At 44.5% G+C, this 12,330-nt stretch overlaps 2 protein-coding genes across 2 annotated transcripts in view; one reads left to right on the forward strand and one right to left on the reverse strand.

The window, feature by feature from the left end:
* DAP3 (death associated protein 3) overlaps positions 1-2,611 on the reverse strand; it is a 10,827-nt gene extending 8,216 nt beyond the window's left edge. The window contains 3 exon segments of the mRNA XM_018565235.1: positions 830-934; positions 1,147-1,184; positions 2,547-2,611. Coding sequence (XP_018420737.1) covers positions 830-934; positions 1,147-1,182 — 141 coding nt within the window. The 5' untranslated portion in view covers positions 1,183-1,184; positions 2,547-2,611.
* A 645-nt stretch (positions 2,612-3,256) lies between these two features.
* Positions 3,257-12,330, forward strand: part of ASH1L (ASH1 like histone lysine methyltransferase) — a 59,597-nt gene continuing 50,523 nt past the window's right edge. The window contains exon 1 of the mRNA XM_018565238.1: positions 3,257-3,372. The gene's annotated coding sequence lies outside the window, so the exon portion shown is untranslated. The remainder of the gene's footprint in view (positions 3,373-12,330) is intronic.

Raw genomic sequence — 12,330 nt, forward strand, 5'->3', positions numbered from 1 at the left:
TTATTAGGTTAGCGGTGTGTGATTTCCATGTGCGGTGATGTGCAGAAAAAAGCAGCTCAATGGAAATAGCGTGACCAAGCCCTAAAGGTAAGGGGGCAAATAAGCGGGCAGAGATAATACTTGAGAAGTGGATATAAAATAAATGGAAGGGAGGGCAGAAGAGGTGTAAATGGGGAGGAAGACGGTTGGGGTTCACAATAGAACAAAGCAGTGTAGACAGATGGGGGTAAATATAGGAGGGTAAGTTCCCAGAATTGTCACCATTATGGGTAAAAGCTAGAACATGATCAACTGGGCTCCCACTCTGAGGCTATAACCGCTTTACAGAACAGTGTCTACATCTACCACCAACACCAACTGCAGGACGACATACAGATGTTATGAATGAAACTCCCACTCGACCCCTCACCCACCGCCCATGGGCAGTCCCACTCGACCCCTCACCCACCGCCCATGGGCAGTCCCACTCGACCCCTCACCCACCGCCCATGGGCAGTCCCACTCGACCCCTCACCCACCGCCCATGGGCAGTCCCACTCGACCTCTCACCGCCCGCCCATGGGCAGTGCCACTCGACCCCTCACCCACTGCCCCTCCGCCGGTTTCACGACCCCTCACTGACCACCCCTGGGCCTGGGATTAATTAAATGACACCACAGGAAGAAAATTGGCAGCTGGAGGCAACTCAAGCAGTTCTTACTTCGACTTATGAGGATAAATGAAAGTTTTAGAATATTCCACCACAAAGAACCAAACATCCCATTCACCACGCCGACCATCCAATGGTGGCACAAAGACAGAAGACGGAACTATCTTATCTGTTACTTACTGGATCACTCTCACTGGTCCGAAACACTTCTCTGGGGTTAGGGCTCTCTGCGGGGGAAGCAAGACTGGACAAACCCCTCCGAGGCACCGATGGGGCGAATACCAACTGGGAGAAGACAAGAGATACAAATGTCAGTCCCTGAATACTATACAGGAGAGAAGAGGGAAAACACATAACACAGAGTCTCCAATGACCCCGGGACACCCAGACATATTACATAACAAGACAAAAAGAAACCCCAATTACATATAAAATCAACAACAATACTACGATGACAACACCCGAAACAGAACTAATCAGAACCGCAGAGAACTCACCTTCCAGGCAGATCTGTGCAGACATTTCATCAACATCTCTACAACAAAGAAAGAAGTACAATATGTCAATCACTTCCCATCAGAGAGAGCGGACAGTCCTCCGATACAATGCGGCCGCGGACAGTCCTCCGATACAATGCGGCCGCGGACAGTCCTCCGATACAATGCGACCGCGGACAGTCCTCTCTCATACAATATAACGGCGTTCAGTCCTCTGTCCTCTCTCATACAATACAACAGCTTACAGTCCTCTGTCCTCTCATACAATACAACAGCTTACAGTCCTCTCTCATACAATATAACAGTGTACAGTCCTCTATCCTCTCCCATACAATATAATAGCTTACAATCCTCAGTCCTCTCATACAATATAACAGCGTACAGTCCTCTGACCTCTCTCATACAATACAACAGCTTACAGTCCTCTGTCCTCTCTCATACAGTACAACAGCGTACAGTCCTCTGTCCTCTCTCATACAGTACAACAGCGTACAGTCCTCTCTCATACAGTACAACAGCGTACAGTCCTCTCTCATACAATATAACAGCTTACAGTCCTCTGTCCTCTCTCATACAATATAACAGCGTACAGTCCTCTATCCTCTCTCATACAATATAACAGCTTACAGTCCTCAGTCCTCTCATACAATATAACAGCATACAGTCCTCTATCCTCTCTCATACAATACAACAGCTTACAGTCCTCTGTCCACTCTCATACAAGACAACAGCTTACAGTCCTCTCTCATACAATACAACAGCTTACAGTCATCTGTCCTCTCTCATACAATACAACAGCTTACAGTCCTCTCTCATACAATATAACAGCGTACAGTCCTCTATCCTCTCTCATACAATATAACAGTGTACAGTCCTCTATCCTCTCTCATACAATATAACGGCGTACAGTCCTCTGTCCTCTCTCATACAATATAACAGCGTACAGTCCTCTATCCTCTCTCATACAATATAACAGCGTACATTCCTCTATCCTCTCTCATACAATATAACAGCATACAGTCCTCTCTCATACAATATAACAGTGTACAGTCCTCTGACCTCTCATATAATATAACAGTGTACAGTCCTCTGTCCTCTCTCATACAATATAACAGCGTACAGTCCTCTATCCTCTCTCATACAATATAACAGTGTACAGTCCTCTGACCTCTCATACAATATAACAGTGTACAGTCCTCTGACCTCTCATACAATATAACAGTGTACAGTCCTCTGACCTCTCATACAATATAACAGTGTACAGTCCTCTGACCTCTCATACAATATAACAGTGTACAGTCCTCTGACCTCTCATACAATATAACAGTGTACGTTCCTCTGTCCTCTCTCATACAATATAACAGTGTACAGTGCTCTGTCCAGTTTTCAATGTCTCTCACCTTCTCCACTGTCTGCAGCTCTCAGCCACACTTCAGATGTCAACGCGCAGTGTTTGCGTCATCAGTTAGCGACAGAGCGGATGTTTTGCCGCGGCCATCTTAGTTTCGGGAAATCTACGATTGCGGGGTGTTATGAATGAGAACTGTGTTTACTCATTCACAGCAGTTCACATTTGAAGGTCTGCAGTGTCTCTTATACCTATAATACACTTCATAAATCATTGAGGGGAGACAATGCAAAAGACATTGTATAGAGAGGGGGTGATAAAATGGAAAGGGCATTGGGGGGTGTTAAAAAAAAAGAACTATAGTAGAGGGAATAAATGGAAGTGAGGGGTAATGTTCATTGTTAGGGGCAGTATCAGACATGATGGGGGTATTATGGATGGTGAGGGATAGTATACACAGTAATGGGGCAGTATGGGACACGTTGGGGGTGTTAAGGATGACCGGGGCAGTTTACACTGTGGAGGGCAGTATGGGGTCATTGGGGGTATTTTGTACAGTAAGGAGAAATGTACGCCGTTTCGGGTATTTTAGGGCACATTGGGGGAATTACTGTTGTTGAGGAGTGATGTACATTGTGGATTTCAGTATGGGGCACATTGGGGGTATTATGGATACTGGGGCTCCTGGTTGCTGGTCACGTGAAGAAGCCGAATGTTGCCAGTCTATCTTCCCTGAACAATGATGGTGCCCTAGCTACTTCCGGCCTCACTTCCTCCGTCGCAGTGGGCGGGTCTGAGATCAGATGACGTCACTGGCGGGAAGAGGCCGCTCTGCTCGGTGCTGGTGACGCGGAATGTGAGGAGAGTAGCGGAGAGCGGTGAGTGACCCGGCGGAGGGCGGAGCTATACCCGGGAAGATGGGGGGAGGTGTTTGAGTGGGAGGAGCCGTGTACCTGGCCGTCCAGGGACATTGTGCTGCTGAGTTGGAGGGGGGGGGCCTTGTATAGCATACTATGCCTGCTTAGCCCCGCCTCTTGCTCCCTGGAACACCACCTCACCTCAGGGCTGCTTTTAGAGGGTCACACACTACATTCCCATATCACACCTCCCAGTCTTCTCCTCAGGAGGGAGCGAAGGAATCTGATTGGCCCCTGTGATAGGTCATGTGATGTCAGTGAAGCGCTTTGCCATGGCATCTGCAGGCCCTTGTGCTCTTTTTCTGGTAAGCACCTGCTGTGTAGAGGACACAGTAAGCTTACCATGTCCTCAGTTATATACATACATTCAGTGATCAGTACTGACCGCTGAGCGCTTGTACTCCGCTCTCCATCCTGACTTCTCCGCCAGTGCTGGAGGAGAGCTCGGCCTCCTGTGACAGCTGTCCCCTCCGATCCCCGCTGTCTCTGGTGACACAGGCGGGGGAGAGCAGCGGGGATTGGACGGGACATAGACCGGCGCCCAGCGGGGAGGGGAGAAGCATTTTACTAATAGTACCATTTTTCGGCCAAAATTTCGGTGCACCCCTAGATTTCATCCAATCAATCTGTATTCAGTCATCCTGTATCCAATCAATTTTTATCCAGACAGTTTGTACACAACTAAACCAGCGTTTTTCAACCTTTTTTTTTTTTTAGGGATGCACCGATACTAGTATGGGTGCCGATACCGAGTATTTGGGCTAGTTCTCGTACTCGGCCAAATGCTATGCATCCGTCAATCTGTATCCAATCAATGTGTATCTAGTCATTCTGTATCCAATTAGTCTGTATCCAATCAATTTCTGTCCAATCCGTCTGTATCCAATCATTCATTATCCAATCAATCTGTAATCAATCATTCAGTATCCAATCAATTTCTAGCCAATCATTCAGTATCCAATTAGTCTATCCAATCACTCTATCCAATCATTCAGTTTCCAATCACTCTATCCAATCATTCTATCCAATCATTCAGTATCCAATCACTCTATCCAATCACTCTATCCAATCATTCAGTATCCAATCAATCTGTAATCAATCATTTCATATCAACACAGTCTCTATCCAATCACTTTTGTTTCCAATTATTCTATCGAATCAGTCTATCGTCAATCAATCTGATCAATCGGTATCTATTCGGTTGGTCTGGATCCACTCAGACGGGCTCTTGCACTACATGGATGTTCGTGGAATTACATTTTACCACACACAGTACAATCTGATTGTACAATCTCCTCTCAATCTACCAACAAGTATGTAGTGACAGAGCCCTGCCCTATGGGCTGAAAATGGTTGGGATAGATTTGGTAGTCCGTTATATTTCATAGTATTAGTTGACTTAAAGTGGATTGGTGGGAGATTGATTGTATGGTCGGGTTGTAACGTGTACGGCGAGCCAATAGGTGAACGTACAATTAGATTGTAAAGTGTGTGGTGAGCTTTGGATTTACCAAAGCAATATGAGGGAATTCCTAATCTATCCGTTCAATCTCTATCCAATCTGTCAATTTGTATTGTAAGATCTGATTGTACAGATAAATTGTATAGTGTGGGGTCAGATTTCCAATTTGGGTGTACAATCTGCTGCTCACCCTCTGACTTCATATGAATTCCTACCAAGGATGATAACTTCCTGTCACATCGATTATCGGCACAGAAGCCACGAGCTTTCCGAATGTGCAACCAGCGTGAGATCTGCTGACAACTCTGCAGTGCAGGAGTCGGATCGGGTGATGGGATGTTAGGATGAGATATTATGACTGGCGCTGTCATCCTCATCCATCCTTCTCTGTTTCACCAACCACTGACCTGGAATAAGCATGAAGGATGAGGCTCCGCCCCTCTGGCTACATGCTGCCCATGGATGATGTAGCTTTGCCCCTCCAGAGTCATGTTGCCCATACAGGACAAGGCTCCAGCCCTCTGGGACCATGTTGCTGATAAAGGACAAGGCTCCAGCCCTCTGGGACCATGTTGCTGATAAAGGACAAGGCATGAGGATCCCCCCTCTGGGTACATGCTGCTAATGAAGGATGAGGCTCCCCCCTCTGGGGACATGCTGCCCATGAAGCATGAGGCTCCCCCCTCTGGGTGCATGCTGCCCATGAAGCATGAGGCTCCCCCCTCTGGGGACATGCTGCCCATGAAGCATGAGGCTCCCCCCTCTGGGGACATGCTGCCCATGAAGCATGAGGCTCCCCCCTCTGGGTACATGCTGCCAATGAAGGATGAGGCTCCCCCTCTGGGTACATGCTGCCAATGAAGGATGAGGCTCCGTCCCTCTGGGTACATGCTGCCCATGAAGGATGAGGCTCCCCCTCTGGGTACATGCTGCCAATGAAGGATGAGGCTCCCCCTCTGAGTACATGCTGCCAATGAAGGATGAAACTCCTCCCCTCTGTGTACATGCTGCCAATGAAGGATGAGGCTCTGTCCCTCTGGGTACATGCTGCCAATGAAGGATGAGGCTCCCCCTCTGGGTACATGCTGCCAATGAAGGATGAGGCTCCCCCTCTGGGTACATGCTGCTAATAGAGAATGAGACTCTACCCCTTTGGGTCAAGCCTGATCCGGGTAGAGGAGCGCTGTTCCTAAATCAGCCGCCACATCCAATGTTCTAGTCTGATGAGAGAATGATAGCGCCTGATTGGTTCCTACATCTGCCCTGACCTGGTATCAGCTGCTGGTGCTGAGGAAAAACCTGATTGGCTGCTCTGTGTAATAAAAAGAAAAGTATACAGGGTGTCACTATACAGAGTGATGATGTATATAGATGAGTATACAGAGGGATGATGTATATACAGGAGGAGTATACAGGGGTCACTATACAGAGGGATGATTTATATACAGGAGTATACAGGGGCTCACTATACAGAGGGATGATGTATATAGATGAGTATACAGGGATGATGTATATACAGGAGGAGTATACAGGGGTCACTATACAGAGGGATGATTTATATACAGGAGTATACAGGGGCTCACTATACAGAGGGATGATGTATATACAGGAGGAGTATACAGGGTTTCAGTATACAGAGGGATGATGTATATACAGTAGTATACAGGGGCTCACTATACAGAGGGATGATGTTTATACAGGATGAGGAGTATACGGGGTGTCAGTATACAGAGGGATGATGTATATACAGGAGGAGTATACAGGGTTTCAGTATACAGAGGGATGATGTATATACAGTAGTATACAGGGGCTCACTATACAGAGGGATGATGTTTATACAGGATGAGGAGTATACAAGGTTTCAGTATACAGAGGGATGATGTGTATACGGGTGGTCACTATATGTCGGGATGATGTATATACAGGAGGAGTATACAGGGTGTCACTATACAGAGGCATGATGTATATACAGGAGGAGTATACAGGGGGTCAGTATACAAGTGATGATGTATATAGATGAGTATACAGAGGGATGATGTCTATACAGGAGGAGTATACAGGGGTCACTATACAGAGGGATGATGTGTATACAGGAGGAGTATACAGGGGGTCACTATACAGAGGGATGATGTATATACAGGAGGAGTATACAGGGGGTCACTATACAGAGGAATGATGTTTATACAGGACAGGAGGAGTATACAGGGGGATGATGTATATACAGGAGGAGTATACAGGGGGTCACTATACAGAGGGATGATGTATATACAGGAGGAGTATACAGGGGGTCACTATACAGAGGAATGATGTCTATACAGGAGGAGTATACAGGGTGTCACTATACAGAGGGATGATGTTTATACAGGATGAGGAGTATACGGGGTCAGTATACAGAGTGATTATGTATATACAGGAGGAGTATACGGGGGTCAGTATACAAGTGATGATATATATACAGGAGGAGTATACGGGGGTCAGTATACTGAGGGATGATGTATATACAGGAGGAGTATACAGGGTGTCAATATACAGAGGGATGATGTGTATACAGGAGGGGTATACGGAGGGATGATGTGTATAGGGATCTGGGGTCCTCATGGTCTCTGTATAGGTGGCACAGTGATGTACGGATTGGGTACACAGGTTGTCCGGTTCCCTATGACAGGGTGATGTGCGGTGGGATGGGGTCGGCCATGCGGGGGTTAATGGTGGGTGTAATAGACAGAGCAATGGTTCCTGGGAATAGAGTCTCCCCTCCCCTCTCCCCTCCCCCTCCTCTCTCTATAGCAGCGGGTTGGGTTCCAGCAGCCGAGCTGTCTTCAGTGTAAACACAACAGAGAGGCCTCCGCCAGGATGACCGGGCCCCGGTATGTGTGCTTGTGGGGGCCCCTAGTGAGGGGGCGCAGGATGGGGACAGTGCTGGGATCTGCGTATAGCATGGGGGAGGGGGGACATGGCTCCGCAGCCTCGCTAGAATGACATCACTGTGTGTGTATACATCTGTACGTCTGACCTGTGTGTATACATCTGTATGTCTGATCAGTGTATATACATCTGCACGTCTGACCTGTCTATAGTGACATCTCTGTATATACATCTGTACGTCTGACCTGTGTATAGTGACATCTCTGTGTATATACATCTGTACGCCTGACCTGTGTATAGTGACATCACTGAGTGTATATACATCTGTACGTCTGACCTGTGTATAGTGACATCACTGAGTGTATATACATCTGTACGTCTGACCTGTGTATATACATCTGTACGTCTGACCTGTGTATAGTGACATCCCTGAGTGTATATACATCTGTACGTCTGACCTGTGTATATACATCTGTACGTCTGACCTGTGTATAGTGACATCTCTGTGTATATACATCTGTACGTCTGACCTGTGTATAGTGACATCACTGAGTGTATATACATCTGTACGTCTGACCTGTGTATATAGATCTGTACGTCTGACCTGTGTATAGTGACATCTCTGTGTATATACATCTGTACGTCTGACCTGTGGAACAGACTCCCAGAGGCATGATGGGATTTGTAGGTTCACCACAGGTGGAGTACTGGAGATTGTGTACACCTGCCTTAGATATTCCTTAATCCGTTCAGCTCTCACCCGTATACATCCCCTATGAGCCGGAGCAATTTCCATTATGGGCCATTTCTTCAGTATGACCAATACCTAGGATAACACACTCCTATATATACATCACTTCTGTTACCACGGAGACGTTTTCTTCCGGTGATATTGTCCTACAAAAAGGATTTTACCAAACACAAAAATAAGCAAAAGCTCGCTTTTCTACTCTGATCAGTGTTTATAAATGCAGCGATTGTTACTGTAGATGGAACTTTTCATTCTACAATTTGTCCTGTTTACCATGACACTAAAATGAGGATTCTGGTACAAAGCATCGCAACTTTATTTACAGATCAAATCAGAACATCAAAATGAACAAAAACAAAAGAAAGTGTAAAAAAAAACTTGTTTATGAACAATGTATCTCTCTATCTCCCTCTGTACAATGTTACTTTGTATCTCTCTATCTCCCTCTGTACAATGTTACTTTGTATCTCTCTATCTCCCTCTGTACAATGTTACTTTGTATCTCTCTATCTCCCTCTGTACAATGTTACTTTGTATCTCTCTATCTCCCTCTGTACAATGTTACTTTGTATCTCTCTATCTCCCTCTGTACAATGTTACTTTGTATCTCTCTATCTCCCTCTGTACAATGTTACTTTGTATCTCTCTATCTCCCTCTGTACAATGTTACTTTGTATCTCTCTATCTCCCTCTGTACAATGTTACTTTGTATCTCTCTATCTCCCTCTGTACAATGTTACTTTGTATCTCTCTATCTCCCTCTGTACAATGTTACTTTGTATCTCTCTATCTCCCTCTGTACAATGTTACTTTGTATCTCTCTATCTCCCTCTGTACAATGTTACTTTGTATCTCTCTATCTCCCTCTGTACAATGTTACTTTGTATCTCTCTATCTCCCTCTGTACAATGTTACTTTGTATCTCTCTATCTCCCTCTGTACAATGTTACTTTGTATCTCTCTATCTCCCTCTGTACAATGTTACTTTGTATCTCTCTATCTCCCTCTGTACAATGTTACTTTGTATCTCTCTATCTCCCTCTGTACAATGTTACTTTGTATCTCTCTATCTCCCTCTGTACAATGTTACTTTGTATCTCTCTATCTCCCTCTGTACAATGTTACTTTGTATCTCTCTATCTCCCTCTGTACAATGTTACTTTGTATCTCTCTATCTCCCTCTGTACAATGTTACTTTGTATCTCTCTATCTCCCTCTGTACAATGTTACTTTGTATCTCTCTATCTCCCTCTGTACAATGTTACTTTGTATCTCTCTATCTCCCTCTGTACAATGTTACTTTGTATCTCTCTATCTCCCTCTGTACAATGTTACTTTGTATCTCTCTATCTCCCTCTGTACAATGTTACTTTGTATCTCTCTATCTCCCTCTGTACAATGTTACTTTGTATCTCTCTATCTCCCTCTGTACAATGTTACTTTGTATCTCTCTATCTCCCTCTGTACAATGTTACTTTGTATCTCTCTATCTCCCTCTGTACAATGTTACTTTGTATCTCTCTATCTCCCTCTGTACAATGTTACTTTGTATCTCTCTATCTCCCTCTGTACAATGTTACTTTGTATCTCTCTATCTCCCTCTGTACAATGTTACTTTGTATCTCTCTATCTCCCTCTGTACAATGTTACTTTGTATCTCTCTATCTCCCTCTGTACAATGTTACTTTGTATCTCTCTATCTCCCTCTGTACAATGTTACTTTGTATCTCTCTATCTCCCTCTGTACAATGTTACTTTGTATCTCTCTATCTCCCTCTGTACAATGTTACTTTGTATCTCTCTATCTCCCTCTGTACAATGTTACTTTGTATCTCTCTATCTCCCTCTGTACAATGTTACTTTGTATCTCTCTATCTCCCTCTGTACAATGTTACTTTGTATCTCTCTATCTCCCTCTGTACAATGTTACTTTGTATCTCTCTATCTCCCTCTGTACAATGTTACTTTGTATCTCTCTATCTCCCTCTGTACAATGTTACTTTGTATCTCTCTATCTCCCTCTGTACAATGTTACTTTGTATCTCTCTATCTCCCTCTGTACAATGTTACTTTGTATCTCTCTATCTCCCTCTGTACAATGTTACTTTGTATCTCTCTATCTCCCTCTGTACAATGTTACTTTGTATCTCTCTATCTCCCTCTGTACAATGTTACTTTGTATCTCTCTATCTCCCTCTGTACAATGTTACTTTGTATCTCTCTATCTCCCTCTGTACAATGTTACTTTGTATCTCTCTATCTCCCTCTGTACAATGTTACTTTGTATCTCTCTATCTCCCTCTGTACAATGTTACTTTGTATCTCTCTATCTCCCTCTGTACAATGTTACTTTGTATCTCTCTATCTCCCTCTGTACAATGTTACTTTGTATCTCTCTATCTCCCTCTGTACAATGTTACTTTGTATCTCTCTATCTCCCTCTGTACAATGTTACTTTGTATCTCTCTATCTCCCTCTGTACAATGTTACTTTGTATCTCTCTATCTCCCTCTGTACAATGTTACTTTGTATCTCTCTATCTCCCTCTGTACAATGTTACTTTGTATCTCTCTATCTCCCTCTGTACAATGTTACTTTGTATCTCTCTATCTCCCTCTGTACAATGTTACTTTGTATCTCTCTATCTCCCTCTGTACAATGTTACTTTGTATCTCTCTATCTCCCTCTGTACAATGTTACTTTGTATCTCTCTATCTCCCTCTGTACAATGTTACTTTGTATCTCTCTATCTCCCTCTGTACAATGTTACTTTGTATCTCTCTATCTCCCTCTGTACAATGTTACTTTGTATCTCTCTATCTCCCTCTGTACAATGTTACTTTGTATCTCTCTATCTCCCTCTGTACAATGTTACTTTGTATCTCTCTATCTCCCTCTGTACAATGTTACTTTGTATCTCTCTATCTCCCCCTCTGTACAATGTTTATATATAATGTTACTTTGTATCTCTGTATCTCCCTCTGTACAATGTTACTTTGTATCTCTCCCTCTTTACAATGTTACTTTGTATCTCTCTATCTCCCTCTGTACAATGTTACTTTGTATCTCTCTATCTCCCTCTGTACAATGTTTATAAACACTGTATAACATAAACTTGTGGCACTCACCATTGTTCTTCCGGAGGGGACACATAGACTAGTTTATGTAACAGAGGTTACCCCAGGAGATCCCAATGTTCCTTTTGCCTTTTCCTTCACAAGAATGGATCCTGATGCTCACTTGTATCCGAGCACTTCAGTCATTCAGTCCCCAGACAAGCGTCAGGGGCACTCGCAGTATACAACACTCTTAATTATAGCAATAATAGGCAAAGGTTAAAAGCTTCTGATGTATAACACACGCTTTCTTCTGGCACTCAGATCCTTTGCCTGTTTTTGATATAATATAGAGAGTTGTTTGCTGTAAGTACCCTTGACGTGTCTCTTTATGGACTGTATTCAGAAGCACTGTGTCAAAAAGATCCCTTTTTTTTTAATGACAGCAGCAGCTAATACAGTTGTATTTACATCGCTTCTCTGCCTTTTGGCTAAGATCAAGTGTAGTATCTGTTCTTATCAGCGATCAGGAGGGGAAAGGAGCCGCTGTACTGGCCTTATGGCGTGTATGGCTGGAATCTGAGTACCCTGCCTGAGTGATGGGGTCCTGGCTATGTAGAGGAAACCGAATCAAGCGTCCACTCACGTAAGAGTGGGGGTCGGGAGTACTTCTCGGGTGCTGAGATCTGGCAGGGCCCAATTCCTCCTGATTTGAATGGGTCTTCATTGTCTGGCCATGGGCTGGGAAGGCACGAAGCCTGCGGTGTTTAGCGCCCCCTGGGGGT

Source organism: Nanorana parkeri, unplaced genomic scaffold, assembly GCF_000935625.1.
Source record: "Nanorana parkeri isolate BGI_ZX_2015 unplaced genomic scaffold, ASM93562v1 scaffold823, whole genome shotgun sequence".
NCBI lineage: Eukaryota > Metazoa > Chordata > Amphibia > Anura > Dicroglossidae > Nanorana > Nanorana parkeri.